A 20,238-nucleotide genomic window follows, 5' to 3' on the forward strand; every position below is an offset into this window, starting at 1 on the left:
TATTTACATTTAATTGATGCAACTGAGCAGCAGCATCTCCATAAGGAATGCTGAGCAGCAGCATCTCCATAAGGTCTGGCATAAGGAAAGGAGCAAAAACCAAGCTCTTCAAATGTATTGGTGCCTCTCTTAGAACTTTCCATCTTATAAAATCAGTGATAGGCATGTCCTCTGGGCCCTCCCAGTGTGGAGGATTCAGTTTTACACTGTGAATCCACTCGAACATGCCAATTTTCCTGAGCCTTACAATCCCTTTATCAACATTAAGCCAAGGAAAAGCAGGTATCTCCAGCTTAGGCCATCTTTTGATAAATACCTCAGCCAACCAACCAAATAAACTTTAAACACCTTTTTTTTAACTGAGAGAGCTTCCATATTAAACCTAGACTCTCAAGTCAGGAGGCAAGTGTCATTAAACTCAGCCTGATCCAATTTTATGTTCCTCATACTATTAGCCCATACCCTTAAAACCCATTCCCACACATATTTATTAGAATTCTGCTTGAATGAATTAGCAAACTCACCAAGTTCTTCCGTGGTATAGCATACCTCCTCATGGACCACACTTTTTATCTCTCCTCTAAGGGCTGGCTTAGCCTTGAATCTGGTTATAGGTCTAGAGACAATTGCTGGCACTGAAGGACATCAGCTTTGTCTTGCTGCATGAGATTAATTCCCTCAGGCAAGGGTGGGGAGAGTGGGTCTACAGGGTGTGGAATACATTCTCTTCTGAGGTGAAGAGATTAATTCATTAGGCAAAGTAAATTTCTCAGAGTCTGAGGGTTCTGAGACCTCAGTCTCATCATCACGGTTCTCCCACACATCTCCATCCCATGTGTCAGGATTACAAGCTTTCCCTACCAGTACCTTCACCTTTACTGCCAGTACCTTTCACGGCTAGGAATTAAATTTGCATTTTAAGTCAGCCAAACGTGCCATAAGGGTGCCTTGATTTTCTGTAACTTTAGCTCTGTGACTGCTAGAGAGAAAATTTTCTTCCAGCTCACATTTAGAAATCTTTAGACCTATGAATCTGGAGTCTGTTAATTTTATCACTGAGCTCATTTATTTCCTCCATAACTTTATCCAGAGTTGAGAGAAGCAAGCAGCCAAAATTACTAATTTCCCTATTTTCCCCCAATTGTCAAACATTTTATATATAAACTCACTAAATTCCTTGTACTTTACAAGAGGTGAGTCAGAAGCCTCAAATGCATATTTCTTTAAATAGTTCACACCATGAAATTTTCAGTGCCCTCCATGCTACCTGAAGACTTGAGTTGGAGAGTCTGCTCCAGATAACCACCAAGCCCATTAAAGAAATTCATCCTTTCAAATTCTGTTTTAGACTCACTCCTCGCACCACCACAATCTGTATTAGTCCAGTTCTCTAAAGAAACAGAACAGAATATATATATATATAATCATATATAATATATATATGGATTTATTAGTTTAGCTTATAGGATAGAGTCCAAGTAGTCTAACAGTGGCTGCACCACACTGGAGAAGCTGAGGATCCAATAGTTATTCAGTCCAGGAGGCTGGATGTCTCAGTATTGCCAATCTGTCACTGAAGGCCTGATTAATTCCAACATATCTGCTAGTTTTCAGCCTACAACATCAAGATGAACTCATCAATGAGTGAGAAGGCAGGTGGCAAAAAGCCAGAGCTCTCTTCTGCCATGGCCTTTCATATGGCTGTCGTCAGAAGGCAACACCCACATTTAGGGTGAGTCTTCCAGCTTCAGGCGATCCAATCAAGAAGGTCTCTCTCATTTCAGTTAATTCCAGATCCAGTCAAGTTGATACCCAGGATTAGCCATCACATGGATGACTATAAAAAACAGTATTTTGGGGCTGGAGAGATGGCTCCATGGATAAGGGCACTGACTGTCCTTGCAGAGGACCTGGGTTTGATTCCCAGCACCCACATGGCAGCTAACAACCGTCTGTAACTTCAGTTCCAGGGGCCCTGATGCCTTTTCTGACCTCTAACAGCATTGCAGGACACAGGTGCACCTACCTACATGCAAGCAATACACTTATACACATTAACTAAAAAAATATATATATTAAAAACAGGTATCTTCTGGATACAACAGAAAAAAATGCACATATGAATTCACACTAGTTGTTCTTGCACTAACTAAAGTGAGAAAAAAGTTCAAGCATGGAGGAGCGAAGTGGGCGTGAACTACCACCTCCAGTTGCAGAGCTTTTAGTAATTTCTAGAAGCTTGGAGGAGGAGATTAAGTTTTCTTTAAATATGATACTGGCAGGTCAATTGTGTACCAAGGGACAACACCATACCCAAGTACATTGGGGCAACACAAGTTGGACTTGATGGACTTTGAAAGAAGGAGACAATAAGGGTTTGTAAGGGTACATTTGGGGATGAATCTAGGAGGAGTTAGAGGAAGGGAATGAATAAGATGAAAATACAATGTATGAAATTCTCACATAACTAATAAAAATATTTAACGTAATTTCATTTTCTTTACAACTTCATCGTGTAAACATGACACTATTCATCAGTTGAGGGACATTTACATAATTATTATGAAAGAAGCAGTAATAAACGTGACTAAGCAAGTATCTCTGTAGTAGGAAATAGTCCTTTGAGTTTACACCAAGGAGTGATATAGCTGGATAAGATAGATCTATTTTATTTTATTAAAAGTTCCCCAGATTGATTTCCACAGAGGATGCACCAATTTCCAATCCCACCAATAATGAATAAGGTTTCCCCTTTACCCCACATCTTTGCCAACATTTGTTGTCATTTGTTTTCTTAGTTTTAGCCAATCTGTCTGAGGAAAGATGATATCTTAATGTATTTTTAATTTCCCTAAATACTAGGGATGTTGAACACGTTTTTAGGTACTTAGCCATTTTTATTTCTTCTTTTGAGAAGTCTTTGGAGCAAGGCATGTAGGAAGAGGTGGTGTAGGAGTTGGAGGTGAGAAATGAAGGATGGATATGATCATATTTCATAGTATGCATGTATGAAATTTTCAAGGAATAAAAATGCCATTTATGGTAGTGCAGACTGGTAGGATATGCTGAAGAGGTAGAGGCAGAAAGATCCCAGATTTTTTAAATTCTCAAAAATGAACAGAGCATTTAAATCAGAATCTCTGAGGATGAAGATGCAGTTAATGTTATTTTTGAATTTTATTTATGTGTTTTTCGCAATATATATTTTTATTGAATTTTTGTGCATTTTATACAATACATCATGGATAGAGACATGGATTCTGAATCGTTAGGAAGTAGACCAGATGTTAACAGTTGCTTTGCTGTGAATAGTCAATACACAAAACCCATATTTTCCAAATATTTGAAGAATTGCTGTTGTTAATGGAAGAGAAGCAGCAAATCATTACTGCTCCTTGAAGGACCTTCGTCTTTTCAGGAAAAAGCTCTTCTAACCTCCTACTTGTGCATAAAGGAGTTCAACATAAAATGTGACCTTTTAACATGTGATCTACAACTTATACACTTTGATATTTGCCCTCATTATGCGAATCATATGACTTGTGTAGAATTAAGAATGTATAGCAGCTATCCTACACCATTCTTATTTTTCCCAAATAAGATTTGTGTCCAAGAGTTCATTTATTCTTTTCCTTTTAAAACCCTCATTTTGGGGCTGCCAATTGGAAACTAATAAGTTTTACTTATTTTTTCCCTCGGTGTACAATTTTATTGATTTTTTTTGTTTATTTCATACGATTATATTTAGATCCCCTCCCCTATTCATAGCCCCACCAGGTTTCATGCATTCAGTCATATGTGTTAAGGCCTATGGAGTCAAGCTTTCATACCTTGATGCCAGTTAATCCACTGGAGTCCAGTCAGCCTATCTGGAGTCAATCCCCTAAAGAATATCAATTCTCCTTCATCCAGCAGTAATCAGTTGCCAATAGCTCCTTACCTATGGTTTGGGCCTTCTACCCATTTCCCCAGTTCTATGCTGTGTTTTTGTCTGAATGAGGATGCATGAGTCTTATGAATGCTGACATCATTGCTGCAAGTTCATATAAGCAAGTTCCCAGTGGCCTGGAAGACTCTTGTTTCCTTATGTTCATACACAAATGCTTGCTCTTACAATCTTTATGCCCTCTCTTCTACAATGGTCCCTGAACCATGAGTGTGTGAGGTTTTATATAGGAGACCTATCCAGGGATATGGTCTCTTATTCTCTATACCTTGGTCAGTTTTGGCCTTCTGTGTGTATCACACTCTGTTGCACAGGGAAGCTTCACTGGCAAGAGTTGAGGGATGCATTATTATTCTTGCTACTCCTGTTCTGCTGTGTTCCATGAGTCTTTGGTGTAGAGGTTCCACTGTAGATGTATCACTTAGGGTTGGGCAAGTCTCAAGCATTTATTCTCTATGGGTGACCAGTTGTGGAATTCTATGATAGCCCCCAGCTGTTGCAAAAAAGATGGCGAGTGGTATGCTTGTCTATAAATACAAGCATCTATACTTAGCATGCAGTGTCTGTATCCCTGCACTGCTCCTCTCTTAGTTTCTGGATATTTGACTCCCAGCCTTCCCCTCACTCCTGGCTATGTTTGGATGAACTGATTAAATTTAGGCACAGCTATCAAGCATGAAGAGGAACAGAGAGGTGATGATAAGCCAAGAACGAAAATGCCTCCCGGCTTCTGGAAGGAGGTATTGACCTAAGTTGAACAGGGTCATTTATCCATCCCCTCTCCTGGATCTCATGCCATAAAATGAATCCCTTGAGTCCCATGCCCCCATATATATGAAAATATGTGTTGCATATGTGTTCACCTGTGTGCATGTAGTTATGTTTGCAAAATAAAAGGTGCTGGAGACCTATTTTAGAAGGGGAAAAAAAGAAATTACATTTGTCCAGGGATATGGCAGAGATAAGGTTTTCTCCAGGATCTATTACCTTTCCAACCATATGTATTCAGCTATATTATCAGTACCACACATGAGTTCCTGCCTCTTGAAAGGGCTTTAAATCCAATTAGATAGCTGTTGATTACCCCCAAGACAAAAGTGGCACTATTGTACCATTATAGTTTATTGTGATGGTCATTGTTGTGGTTATTAGGCTTTGAATCTGGGGTTGAACCATTGACTTTTCTCCCTTAGCCACTTGCATGGCATTCTCTAGAATTATGAGAGCTAGTTCTTCATTGCTCCAAGTCCTGTGTCCAAAGCATGTCCTGTCTTCCACAATAAGGTCTTACCTTCATATTCTGTCAGGTAATCAAGGATTGTTGCAATAGCCTGTGTTATTTTGGGAGTCCCTTGGACAACCCTGGACAACAACCCAAAGGGAAGTTTCTCCTGCCTTCAGGTATACATACACGCTCATATTCAGGTATTGTATTTTTTCAGTAGGTTGTTGAGTAAAATATTTCCCTCTAGTTTTTCACACCACTTAAGCTTTATCTCTTTCTTCTCTCTCTCTCCTCATCTAACCTCCCTCTTATCTTCTCAAGGTATCCTCATCTTTTCACATTTTCCCCTTGATAATAACTATCTCCTATTACTTTACTCGTTTCATGAGCTCCTTCTTCCCCTTCTCCCCCATGGTTCCTGGTATAGCCTTCCTTGTCGCTTCCTATTTGAATATCCCTATTTCCCCAGTTCCCCATTGGTAACATCTGTTTTTGCTATTCCCTCTCTCGGGGCACTTTCTTTCCCTTCACTTCTGTAGTTATTTCCATTTTCCTGTTTCCTGCAGTGCATCAGGATATATACTAACATACAAGAATTTCCTGATAAGATCCACAAATGAGGTAGACAATGTCACCTGTTTTCCTTTATAATTTTCTGCATCTTTTTGGTGTCATTGTGATGTTTGTTCTTTCATCTCTCATTTTGTTAATTTGGATTTGCTCTTTCTTTCTTTGGGTTAACTGGGCTAAGGTTCTTTCTGTCTTATCTTTTCAAAGAATCAACTCTTAGATTCATTGATTCTTTGATTGTTTTCTTTGTTTTTCTTCCATTAATTTCTCCTCTGATGCCAGGGGTTCAAACCCGTGTCCCCCAGCGAGGTGAGGATTGGGGATGAGTAAGCACGCCCCGTTCGCCAGCCCACTCCGCCCCCATTACCCGGGGACACTCAGACGCAACGGAGAGCCTAGTCAAGCTGGGGCTCATTTATTGCAAGTGTTCCAAAGCTTATAAAGACACCTGGAACTTCCCGATCCCCCCCCCCAGGGTGTATCTTAAGGATGGTCACATGCTGATCATGCACTCGTCAGCAGTGCAGAAGTATTCTTCAGACTTTTAAAACAAGCCAGGCCATGCCCCCAGTAACTTCCTTTCGAACCTATGCAAGGTGGGGCTTTTAGGTCCCCACACTCTGATTTTTGTTATTTCTTCACATCTTTTAGGTTTTGGTGTTTTTGTTCTTGCCTTCCAAGAGTCTTGAGTTGTACTAATTCATTTATTTATGTTCTTTCTGCTTTTGTAATGTAGGCACTTAGAGCTATAAACTTCCTCTTGGGACTGTTTTTAAAATGGTCCAGAGGTTTTGTTGTATCACCATTTTTATTTAATTTTAGGAAACTTTTCTATTTATTTTTAAGCTTTTACAGAAGTATGTGGGGACCTAAAGGCCCCACCTTGCATAGGTCCGAAAGGAGGTTACTGGGGCCACGGCCTGGCTTGCTTTGAAAGTCTGAAGAATACTTCCGCACTGCTGAGGAGTGCATGATCAGTGCGTGACCATCCTTAAGATACACCCTCGGCGGGAGAGGGAAAGGGGAGTTCCAGGTGACTTTATAAGCTTTGGAACACTTGCAATAAATGAGTTTCAGCTTGACTAGGCTCCCCATTGTCTCTGAGTGTCCCCGGATAATGGGGGTGGTGTGGGTTGTGAACAGCATGCTTACTCATCCCCAATCCTCACCTCACTGGGGGGCGCTGGTTCGATCCCCTGGCAAAAGTATACACTATATGTTGTGTATATCTATTTTATATATCTTACTTTATCCTCTATCCTATCAGCCCTCATTTGTAACCCAGAGACCATTCCTTCTACATTTAAATATATATATAATTTTATTTATGTATATATAAATTTTTATATATTATATTATAAAAATATACAATATATAGTAGGACTGCAAATAAAACAGAATATTTTTTCCTTCTGAAACTGGAAAGATTTACTTACTTTGATTACTTTTTATCTCGATTTTACTACAAATGACAAAATTTCATTCATTATGACTAAAACACATTCTATTCCATACAAAAAATTTCTTCCCTTTTCTCTATTTTGAGACATGAATTTTGGTTCTAAAACTTATTGTTCATAGTGCTGAAATAAACATTTATATGCAAGCTTCCCTGTGACTTGCAGTCCTTTGGGTAAATATTTAAGAGTGGCTGAGCTATGCCACATAGAAAATCAATTTTTGGCTTTTCAAGAATCCTCTATGCTGACTTACACCACTCCTGGCATAGTTTACATTCACACGAGCTGTGTATGAAAATTTTTTCACACCATTAACATACTTGATTGTGATTTGTTTTCATGTTGTTGTTTTAAGACGGGGTCTCTCTGTAGCCTCAGCTGGCCTGAAAATCATTCACTTGAAAACCAGGGTAGGGTCAACAGTCAGAAATTATGGACTTTGACTATGTGTTTTGATTTCTTCATGATATTTTTGACAGGAAAAGATCCAGCAAACTCATCCAATTTAATTGAAGACAAATTGAAGGGATTCGAGATTCTGGTATTAATGGAGAGGAATAAAAGACAGGAAGCCATGCAAGCAATATCCTCAAAGAGTTCAGACTTTCGGGTGGAGATGATTGATTTAACAACCCAAACTACAGAAATTATAGAAAGGGTCATTCAATTAGATTTTTCTGCTCTGCAGTCTCAATAGGACATTTTTAATGTCCCTGTTCCTCAAGCTATAAATAAAGGGATTCAGCATAGGGGTGACTACAGTGTACATCAGTGAGGCCACTGCACAGTTTTCAGGAGAATTTGATACAGCTGAACCAACATACACTCCAATGCTTGTTCCATAAAACAAACAAACAACCGACAGGTGAGATGCACAGGTGGAGAAGGCTTTATACCTCCCACCTGATGATGGGACTCTCATAACAGAAGAAATAATTTTACAATAAGAGAAAAGGATCCCTGAACTTGAAACTAAACCAAAAAGGACACCAACAAAATGTGTGATTATGCTTTTGGTGACCATTTCAGAACAGTCCACATTAAGAAGTTGAGAAGGGTCACAAAAAAAGTTAGAGATTTCCCTATCACTGAAGTAAGTAAATTGTAACACAATAAAATTGTGCACCTGAGAGTCCAAAAGACTAAACAAAACAGATATCAAAACTAGGAAGGCACAGAGGTGAGGGTTCATAATGACTTGGTAATGCAGGGGGTGACAGATAGCCACAAACCGGTCATAGGCCATCACAGAGAGAATCATACTATCCATACATCCGAAAATTATAAACATAGACATCTGTGTCAGACATCCCACATAGGAGATAGATCTGCTCTGAGCTTGAATGTCCCAAATCATTTTGGGGACTGTGGTAGAGATGAAACAGATGTCAGTGAAGGACAGGTTGGAGAGAAAGAAGTACATGGGGATGTGGAGGTGGGAGTCCAAGCTGACAGCAAGGATGATGAGCAGATTCCCAAGCACAGTGATCAAGTACAAGGACAGGAACACTCCAAAGAGGATGGGCTGCAGTTCTGGGTCCTCAGAGAGACTCATGAGGTGGAATTCTGAGACTACTGTTAGATTTTGCGCTTCTGTGTTGTTTGGGCACCTTTGGATAAAGAAAATTCATTCAGAAAACATGAGAAATAGTCATATAAAAGTCATTTCTAGTGAAAAGTCATTTCTCATTTGAGGTCCACAGCTTTCAGCATTGTGACAAGCCCAATAATCTAAAACATTCTGTATGGGTTTTACATTATAAATCTTTTAAAGAAACCTACTCTTGGGACTGGAAAGATGTCTCCACAATTAAGAGCACTGACTACCCTTTCAGAGTGCAGGGGTTTGAACCAGCAACCCCTGCACAGTGATGACTGGGGATGAGTAAGCACACCATTCACCAGCCCATGCCGCCCCCAGTACCGGGAATACTCAGGCGCAATGGGGAACCTAGTCAAGCAGGGACTCACTTATTTCAGGTGTTACAGAGCTTATAAAGGCATCTGGAAATCCCCCTCCCCCCTGAGGGTGTATCTTAAGGATGGTCACGCACTGATCGTGCACTCCTCAGCAGTGCAGAAGTGTCCTTCAGACTTTTAAAACAAGTCAGGCCACACCCCAGTAACTCCCTCTCGGACCTCTGCAAAGCAGGGCCTTTAGGTCCTCACAGCAGAGGACCCGGGTTTGGTTCCAAGCACCCACTTGGAGGCTAACAACTACACATAACTACAATTGCAAGGGATCCAATGCCCTCTTCTGAACTTTGCAGGCATTGCACAACATACTTACATACATGTAGACAATAAACTCATACACATAAAACAAAAATAATAAATATTTATAAAAAGAAAAAAACATTTTAAGAAGGCAGTTTAGCACTATAAAATCAAAAACATTAGAGAGCACAAGCTTAGGATCACAACAAAATATATCTATTCTTTAGGATGACAGAAAAATTATTCTAGGGCCTGGAGAGATGGCTCACCTCTTTACAGAATACCCGGTTTTGGTTCCTAGCACCCACATGGCAGCTAACAGCTGACCATAACTCCAGTTCCAGGGAATCCAATGCCCTCTCCTATCCTCTAAGGGTTTGCATGTAGGTGTGCACTTATATACACGAAGACAAACCATTAACACACATAAAATTATTTAAAAATATTCTGGTAAAAACAGAAAAACAAAAGAATGTACCATATTTTCTAAAGCATAGGTACAAATTTGTTGTTTGATCATTTATAAAGACATTATAAGTACTTTAATATGCTTTATTTTGAACACTAAATTAAACGGTTTTATAGACTCAGGAAATAATTTTATATTCCAATTTTCTCCCATGAGCTGCATTGTTTATTGGTTACCTGATTTTCTTCTTCATGAAAAAAAATTGTTTACTTAACTTTTCTTTTTCTTTCAAAAAATCCTTTCACACATAAAAGATGACTAAGGTAATACATATGCAGTTTGTTACTTTTTTTATTTTATGTGTATGAGTATATTGCCTGCATGTGCACCCAAGTTGTACAATGCCCACAGAGGTAAGAAAAGGGCATCTAATTCCCTTGGAACTGGAGTTACTGGTGGTTGTTTGCTGCTGTGTGGGTGCTAGGAGCTGAACCTGGGTCCTCTGCAAAAAGAGCCAGTGCTCTCAACCACTGAGCCATCTGTACAGCACCAGAAATTCACCTTTATTAACTAGAAATATATCACCAAATAAATGCACATGATCTCCATTTACTCAGTAAATTTTAAAGTTTTAGTTATCAATTAGAATTCAAATTAAATACATTTATTAAATTATGTCCTTATTTTTGGTAGTCTTCAGATTTTGATAAATATTTAGATGCACGTAATTGCTCACTGCTACAGACTACTAACATGGCATTAGTGTACGTTGCCATGCCAATGATAAAAATTACTAACATATTCAGAGGTGTTTCTATTTTTATAGTATTTTAAATTTCACACAATCTCACCAGAATAGAAAAAAATCCTGCTCTTGATTCTATATTATATAATGACCTATTAATACTGCTATGTTGTTTCCAATAAGAATTCTTATTTATAGTAAAAACTTTTAGTTGCTGAGGAAATTCTAAAACTTATGTTTTACTTCCAGGATTCCCAAGTGTAAGTATTACATTTTTCAGCACTATTTCCTACAATATAGATTGCAATTCCCTTGTTGCAGTTACACGACATAAACTCTAAGTCACTGTTTCATCCACTCACACTATGATTTGATTGGAAAAACAAACATGAGAAAAGTACAGGAAGTGATGGAAACACGTCTGCACAGTTTCTCATTTTTAAATACATTTTCTTCAGTTTTATTGCATGTGTCAAACTGTACCCATGTCATGCAATGCCCACAGAGGTCAGAAGAGGGTGTCAGATCCCCTGGAACTGGAATTAAAGACAATTGTTAGCCACCATGTGGGTGCTGGAATAGAACCCAGGTCCTCTGCAAGAGCAGCCAGTGCTCTTAACTGCTAAGCCATCTCTCCAGCCCATTTTTGTAAATTGTGAGCTCTAATAGACTTCAGCAAGAACTTTCAAAGCCAGGTGTGGTGGTACACGCTTATATTCTTAGGACATGGGAGACTGAGAAAGGAAGACTGTCATTATGCCCCTCTCTCAACCCAACTTCTTTCATATCCAAATAAAGTTATTTTGTTTCACTTTTTTTGTGTGTATGAGTACTTGTCTGCATGTCTGTATGAAAACCACTACCTGCAGTGCCTGCAGAGGTCAGAAGAGTGCACTGGATTCACTAGAACTAGAGTTGCAGGCAGTCATTAACTGCCATGTAGGGGCTAGGATCCAAACCTGGGTCCTCTGCAAGAGCAGTCAGTGCTCGTAGCTGCTGAGCCATCTCTTCAACCCCACTTCTAATGAACTTTCTAAGAATAAAATTTGGACTTTTAAGTTGCATAGGCTGTTGTTCATTACTAATGTTTATCAATATATTCATCTGGGAATATATTTTAAATGTCTAGCTGACTGCACATTTTTCATAACCTATTGAATTAGAATACTAGTATTTGAAGTTCTTGATATACCTTCCTTAACTCCAAGGATGCAAGCCATTGGTTTTCTGATATTTAAAAAAAAACAATAACATTAACTTGCTACTGCTATCAATAGTATTCATTGCTCATATTACAAAATCATGATTTAATAATGTGTTCTTAGGAAATATTATTTCATATACTTGGAACTTTCCTATAAAATTTGACTTAATAGTTAACTCTGAATGAATACATTCACCTGCTGAGGAGAAAATACTACAGGAATTTGGGGCTATATTTTCTCATTACTATCTTCAAGCCAGTATTTATGTATCATAAACAGTTTTTCTTTTAAATGTTTCCTTAGTACACACCCAAAACTTGTCTAAGTTGTATATAACACAACTTTTATTATCCCCGAACAGTACCAATCCCATTGTTTAATGGTTTTAAGTTATCTGACATTAGTGCATCAGCTTCAGAGGTTTGGCAAGATGCTCAGCTTTTCCTGAGGGAAAGGAGAAAAGATGTGATCTAATTTCTCCTCTCACTATGAAAAAAATCTTTTAAATTCTTTCTCTCTCACTCTCACTCTCACTCTCTCTTGCCCCATCTCCCTCCTTGTGTGTGTGTGTGTGTGTGTGTGTGTGTGTGCTTGCACATGCAGAGAAGGATGTTAGATTCTCTCTCTCTCTCTCTCTCTCTCTCTCTCTCTCTCTCTCTCTCTTGAGTCTCTCACCAAACTCAGATTTGGACTGGTGGCCAGCAAGTCTCTTCTTCTGTTTCAACCTCCCAACTTTAGAGGTGAATACTGACACTCCAGACTTTTTACATGGATATTGTTTATTGAACTCAGGTCCTCATGCTTGTACAATGAGTGATCTTAACCACTGAGGAAGTTCCTCAGTCCTTTTTAAAAATTGTGTCTTTCTATAATATAATATAACAACATAACATAATTAATACAATATAATATAATATAATATAGTATAATATAATATAATATAGGATTATGTATGGTAATTGCTGTTCTTCCAAAATTGGAGCATGTTCGGTTTTACTAGTAATTACCTATGTTGATATCCAAATTAAATATTAATAACTTGTCACTTATATTCTGAATAGATGCCATGAAACTATCCTTAAATCCCTTTACAATGAATCCTTCTTGACAACACGCCAATACATTTCATCTTGCAGGAGAAATATTTCTTCTTTGCTTCAGAAGAGCAGAGAGTGACATGGAATATGAGTCAGGAAATAAGCAGATTAGTCCCATGTCATTGTTCTGCTACTATATGCTGAATTTGTATAAATCTGACTGTTTCTCTAATCTCATCTGCTTGGTGGAAATATGACACAGTTCGTATGGCCCTAAGGATAGATCATTAGATAGGTCTATTAGATAGATCTTTAGATTAAACTATGTCTAAGAATGAGTTCACATACTGTTTAAGGGAAATAAATTTCAAGATTTAATTTGAAGATATACAGCATCTTCAAATATCTACAGAGGGTATATAAATTCAAAATAAACAGGCAGTAGACAAAAATAAAATAAAACCAAATAGAATGCATACCTCATTCCAAGTTTACCTATACCTTCTATTTCTGAATATTTTTATAACCATAAAAATCTCTCTAATATTCTGAGTAAGTAAATATTGTAGATATTTCTTAAGATAAGAACTATACTTTATTTTGTTTCTACTGTTGTGGGATGTTTTTAAGGGGATGAAAATGTAAGCTTAGAAAATAAAGAAGCCAATGTGTTGAAGTCACACTGATTATGGGCAAGATTTATGAAACAAGGAAAAATTTATTTAATGTTTAATGTATAACTTCTGATACCTTTTTTGTGTCTAACACAATATAGGCTTTGGGGAATCAGACAGGAAAGAGGTGCAATTATTACCTTCCAACCATAGAATATTCATATACCCATACAAATAAGTGGAATGTTTCACTCCATAAATAGCTAAGTAGTAATTTTCAGTCACAGGATACTGAATTTGAGTTTTATGAATATTAACGTTATCATCTTTCTCAAAAATATTTTATTTCTTATTTTATGTTTATGAGTTTATTCTGTGCATGTAAGTACACTAGTGTCATGTAATCCCTGTGGAGGTCAGAAAAGGACTGCAGAGATGGCTAAGTGGTTAAGAGCACTTCTGCTCTTGCAGAAGACCCAGGTTTCATTCCCAGTAACCACATGGCAATGGACAAAAGTCTGTAATTCCAGTTCCAGAGGATCTGACCCTTCTGACCTCCACAGGCACTGTAGGGCACAGGTGCACTTGCATACATGCAGCAGTATACTCATGGACAAAAATTAAAATAATAAAATATTTTTAAATGATTTACTACTTGTACACTTAAATCTTATGAAATAGCATTATTATTAATAGGGTACAAACTTAGTACAACTACATTAAATCTGTTCCTGAATTTCTGTTATGCATTTAAAAATACTGTATTGTTTCTTAACAGAACTGAGGGTTAATACCTTTTTTGTTTATTAGTGCAGAGGTGTAGAGATTATACCCTTATGGGTTTCTAAAATATCTTTTAAAACAATATCCATGGTGGTACACATCTTTAATTCCTGCACTTGGGAGACAAATGCAGGCAGGTCTCTGTGAAATCAAGGTCAGCCTTGTCTACATAGTGAGTTGCAGGCCAGCTGGGGCTACAGGGAGAGCTGTCTCAAAAACAAAAAAATCCAATCTCTTAACTGAAATGAAATTAAAGCCTGACCTATTTCTCCTCTTAAGTTCCAGTAGGATATTACAGGAATGAAGGGGGATAGATTCAATAGTATCCTGAAGTCAGTGGGCAAAAGAGATCATTCTTTAATTACTGACTCAATATGTTATGTCCTCTGCCTGTGATCTTTGGCTATCCTTCCTGAAGTGGAAGCAGTTAGTGTATCTCAATGCTCTACACTGTGACCTACCAGGAATACCCTAGGTGAAAAGAGCACAAGAAACACGTTCTTTTTTTCCTTTGGAGTCACAGGAAATTAAACACCTAAGTGGTTATTATGGAAAGTAACCTAGAAAGACTCATCAGGAAAAATATCCCTTATCAATACTCAGATAATCCACTTCAAGCATGACTTCCTACACTTTTACTTAATACCTTGATGCATCATGAATATGAGGATGCACTTTTTGTTTTCACAACCTGAAGCAAGCATTTTCTAGACCTTTAGGCAAATGAAGGAAAACAAGCTACCTAGAACAGGCTGGTCAGGTTCTGGTACTCAGAAATCATTCAACAATAGCTCATGAGGCTGTGGCTGCTGTCTTCCTGTACCTCTTGTTATTTTTTTTCCAATTTTTGTAATAGGACTTTTAAGGAAACAATTTTGTGGACACATCTGATCATCTGATATCTGTGGGGAGTAGACGTGATCTTATGGTTACTTTACTCCTCATTTATCTCACATGCATAATTCTGAGAGAGTACTTAGGAAACAGGGACTCATTTTAGCTTCCATGTGTCAGATGTCGAAGGGAAATATAATCTATGTGGGAAGAAAACAAACAGATTGATTTTTCTAGGAGCCTTCACACAGCACAGAACATAAGTTTCGTACTCATTGTATCATAAATTGTATAGGTCATTCCCTTCTCATTATGTTTTCACTGATGGTGAGAAGTCAATGTTTCCAGTGGTTCTTTTTCTATGCCCCATCTCCGTCAATACTCACTGGTTTAAGCTGTTTCTCTTTTGGGTCATGTTCAAGGACTGTAGATCCAAAGTAACTAAACTGCCTTGTGCCCATAGAAGGCTCCAGATCCTTTCCCAGGCTTGATATGAGCACAGTGTGAAATAATCTGCTGATGCAGGCAGCTTTAAGAGGAGCAAACAGTGCTGTGTTGCCACCGGACTTGAACCTTGAACTGGAAACACAGGCTAATTGTTTACTGTGTTAGCACTGTGGAGACTAAATGCCCAGAGCTAATCATTACACAAATTGGTTCAAGTTATCACAGTCTCTATGTTGTTCCTAATATTGGGAGTGGAAAACAAGAAGAGCAAAAAATTAATAAAACTTTTGACTTTTCCTTTACTCAAGGGAAACTCTAGTTATAATTCAATGGATTTGTCTAGTTTTATTCATTCTTTTAAAAAACATTGCCTAAAAACATTTTTCATTAATTTTTAATGTTAGCATCAAATATAAATGAATTTTGTATTATTATACAAACTTTGTTTCTTTTATAAAAGTTTTATTTTTTATACGTGTGTGTCTGTGTGTGTGTCTGTGTGTGTGTGTTTTGCCTACATGTATATATGTGTCCTTGTGCTTGCATTGTGCCCTCAGGGGCCAAAAGGCAGTGTTTGATCCCCTGGAATTGTAGCCACAGATGGTTGTGAACCACAATGTAGTTGCAGAGAACAGAACCTGGGACCCTGTAACAGCAGCAACTGCTCTTAAATGCTGAGCCTTATTTCCAGCCCCTACACTTCATTATTTTTATAATTGAATTTAATTTTTTGAAAACTCAGATATTTCATATAAAATTTATTTATTTTGATCATATTTAGATCCCTTCCCCTATCTGCACCCCTTTACTCTACTTACCCTACCCAAATATGTGTGTGCATATGTATGTATATGTATATGTATATGTATATGTATATGTATATGTATATTACAGCCTATGAAGTCAAATTTGTGTACCCAAATGTCCTTCTGTGTGGGTTCATCCATTGGAGCCTGGTCAATCTACCAAGAGTCTCACCCTTAAACTGGACTGATTCTCCTTCCAGCAACCCCCAGTAACCAAAAATTCCTGAGGTGGAATTGGAGATTCTTACCAATATCTACATGTCTATGCTAGAATTTTGTCTGGTTTGAGCTTACATGGAACTTGTGCATACTGTCACCAATGCTGTGAGTTCACATGAGTGACTGACCAGCTGCCTGGAAAATTTTTCCCTGTAGTCTTCTATTGCTCTGGCTCTTACATTCTACCTCTTCTTCTCAATGATCCCTGAGCACTGGGAGACAGAATTTTGATATAGGTGTTATTCAGGGATAAGCAGTTTTACAGTCCCTTACTTTCTACACATTGGTCAGTTGTGGAGCTCCATATTAATAACCATCTGTAACATGAGGAAGCTTCTCATGAAAGAGGAATTAATCTACTGGTGTAACAATAAGCCATTAGGAATCATTTTAATACTATGCCTATTTAGCAGAATAATAGTACTGGGATTTCCCCTAAAGCTTGTGACTAACTTGCCTCAGATCTGGGCTTCATATCACTGTTAGGTATAGGCTCCATGCTAGGAGGCTGACCTTAAATCAAATTAGAAAATGGGTACTTATTCCCATAATACCCATGACATTATTGCACTACTGAACATATCTTATAAGGCTATTTGTTGTTATAGCTCACAAGATTCCCAGCTGGGTAAGGTCAATATTTAATTTTCTCTGACGTAGCAGGCTTAGCAGCTTCTAGCACTATGAAAGTTAGCCAGTAGAGATGAGGCTTTAAATTCAGCACCAGCTTGTTTTCCCCTTGATTGTTCTACAGCTCATGTATGTATTGTCTTCAGTACTAGGGTCTTAACATAAAGTTTTTGTAAGTAACCAAGACCAGGGGCAGTAGCTAATATTACTAGAGGGTCTATGGGACTCCTAGTCAACAGCTTCAAAAGACAAGGTTCATTCTTGGCATTGGGTTTTTACTTTGATAGTCTATTGTGTCTAGTAGGGGTTCTGTCCCCTTGTTATTAGGTAACTCCTTTTATTTTTGTTTATTTATTTAGTCTTTTTGAGACAGGGTCTTCCTGTAGCCCCAGCTGTCCTGGAACTTCATCTCTTTTTATAATGAATATGTGTATACTTTAGAAGAAGTTCTATGGTGGTAACTTTCTGTATGGCTTTTTCTAAATGCCTTTATTGTTAGGTATCCTTCCCCACAGTCCCTCTTCTGCCCTGCCCTCCCATTCCCCACCTGACTTACCCTTCTTACTCTTTTCCCCTTTATATCATTGTGCCTGCAGAGGTAACAGGCCACATGGGAGAACTTACTATTATTTTTTCTGCTGTAAGGATATTATGTTAAACCAATTCTTGATGACTTGTTATTAAACCAACTCTTAATGACCCATATATTAGAGTACCTCTCAACTCTCACCAGAGAAGTTTCTTCTTGTAGCAGATGGCAATTCACAAAGATCCAGAACTAGACAGTGTGCAGAGACTACACTGAGGAGTGCCCATCCCTATTTCACTTTCCTCTCAAGGCTCAGGGATCAGTGTGGAAGAAGGAGCATAAAGATTTTAGTAAACATATAGGAGCCCTGTCCTACACTCTGCAGTCTGTGGTTCATGAACACAAGGAAGCAGAGGTTTTCAGGCCACTGGAAGCTTACATGTGTGAACCTGTGGCAATGGTGGCATCAAGCACAGGACACATGTCAACTCAATTAAACAAGGGCCAAAGGGGAGGAGAGAAATGGGCTGCAGGACAGCATTAGACTGAGAACTGTTGGAGATTGATTGCTGCTGGTGAGGGAAAATATGATTTACTTACGATCTCTGGATGGACTGACTAAACTCCAGTGGATGAATTTACACTAAAGGACATCTGAGTACAAATGCTTGAATGGATACGACTTAACAGGTATGGCAGAATACATGAGGTCTGGTGGGGGGATGGAGGAGGCATGAATGGGCAAGGGGGTCTAAATTTGCTTAAGAACTGTTGAATGAAATTACCAAAGCTCAAAACAAATAATAAAAAAGGATTTTTAGGAACCAGATGTGATGGATAAATACAAATGAATCATGTTGTCCGAATACAACAAGGCAAGTACATGTCTGAACTCACAGTGCTTGTGACAGCAGGCTCAAGACATGCATAAGCCTAATCCAGACAAAACCCCAGAACACAGAGAAGTGGGCAAAAATTGTGCAGTATAGCGGAGGAACAATTGACAATTTATAGCTGCTTAGATAGAAAAGAGTCAGTTTGCCTTAAAGGTATGAAGCTGGGTGAGTGGATCAGGCTCCAGGGGATGAATGCACACAAAAAAGCATCTAGGGAACACAAATTAAATTTGCTAGGCCTTCAAAAATATTATATGACAGGAAGTGAGATGGTAGGAATGTGGGGATGGATCTGAGAGATAGAAAAGGGGGTCTATATATGATAAAAATAGTAGATGACAGAAAGCAAGGAGGTAGAGAAGTAGGGATGGATCTTAGAAATCAGAAGGGGGTTTTGTATGAAATTTTCAAACAATCAAAAAATATTTTTATTAAAAAGGTATTTTGCTTGCATTCCTCACATATGAGTACAAAAACCCTCCAAAACCTGGACAAGGGGTCTGACTCTTTTATTCATGGGTCAGTCCCACTAGTGTCAAATTAAACTTCCTCTCCTCACCTGAAAGAAAAAGGGTTCAACCTCACTACCCATTAAAGAAATACAAACTAAAACTAAATAGATATTCCTATTCAACACAGTTAGGGTAGCGATAAATAAGAAAGCCCTTATCAGGCAAGATTGTGAACAAAATGGAAACTTAATACAGCACTAGTGGGAACGTAAACTATACCAGCAACTAGGGGCGTCAGTATAGATTTTTCTCAAAAAAATTAAAAGTCAGCCTTACATATATGGCCTACTTATACCACTCCTAGTTATACCCAAACGACTCCAACTCATCATATCAGAATCATATTTGCATATCAATGTTTGTTGCAACACTATTCACAATATCTAAGTTTGGAACCAAACTAGATCTCCAAAATTAGAAGAATGGGTAAGAAAATTTGTTACATGTACACAATGGGATGTTTTACATCTGTAATGAATAAAGAGTGTTTAATTTTCATGAAAACACATTCAACTGGAGATAATCATATTCAGGAAATTATGCCAGTTTCTCAAAGACAAACATGTTTTCTATCATTTTTGGTTCCTAGATTTTATGTGGATTTCTACAACTCCTATGTGTATATATGACATTAAACAGAAGCAAATGTCTCTAGGGTAACAATAGATAACTAACACGAGGGAGTGAGGAAGAAAATGGAGCATGGGTCGATCAGAGGAATATACTCAACAAGAAAATATAATAACACATTTCTGACTGCCTCTCTTCAGAGATTCCTCTTCAGATGGGTCTATTTATGAAAATTTTGAAGTTTGCAACCCACCCATCTCTGTCTGTGCAGCATATCCTACCACTATACACTACCACGACCAGCTTTATTTTACTCTTTCAGAATATCATACATGTATATTAGGAAATATGATCATATCCAAACTTCATTTCCTGCCTCCAACTCCTCCTAGATCTGCTCCCCTTCACATTCCCCTCACAACTTCATGCCCTCTTCTTTTATTTTTTGACAGGGTCTCTCTGTAGCCCCAGCTGGCCTGTAGACTAGTCTGCCCACAATCTCACAGAGATCTGCCTCTAGAATGCTGGGATTAAAAGTGTGTTTCATTGTAACTGGCTCGTGATCTTTTATTAAGTAAGTCACT

At 38.2% G+C, this 20,238-nt stretch overlaps 1 protein-coding gene across 1 annotated transcript; it reads right to left on the reverse strand.

Moving 5' to 3' along the window:
• Positions 1-7,829: 7,829 nt before the first annotated feature.
• Positions 7,830-15,519, reverse strand: LOC103736351 (olfactory receptor 18-like). The gene is made up of 2 exons (XM_008835829.2): positions 15,432-15,519; positions 7,830-8,811 (listed from the first exon to the last, which is right to left on the reverse strand). Exons 1-2 carry the CDS (start codon positions 15,458-15,460, stop codon positions 7,869-7,871), a joined length of 972 nt encoding a protein of 323 aa, XP_008834051.1. The 5' UTR covers positions 15,461-15,519; the 3' UTR covers positions 7,830-7,868.
• Between the last annotated feature and the right edge of the window lie 4,719 nt (positions 15,520-20,238).

The sequence above is a fragment of the Nannospalax galili genome, unplaced genomic scaffold (genome assembly GCF_000622305.1).
Source record: "Nannospalax galili isolate Female #2095 unplaced genomic scaffold, S.galili_v1.0 scaffold558, whole genome shotgun sequence".
In the NCBI taxonomy this organism is placed as follows: Eukaryota; Metazoa; Chordata; class Mammalia; order Rodentia; family Spalacidae; genus Nannospalax; species Nannospalax galili.

What these genes read in the sequence shown, in the direction of transcription:
- LOC103736351 (XM_008835829.2), bottom strand. Translation starts at nt 15,460, where the DNA reads ATGACCCAAAAGAGAAACAGCTTAAACCA. An exon ending in AAGAGAAACAGCTTAAACCA is followed by an intron (nt 8,812 to 15,431) that starts GTGAGTATTGAC and finishes CTTTATCCAAAG; the next exon opens with GTGCCCAAACAACACAGAAG.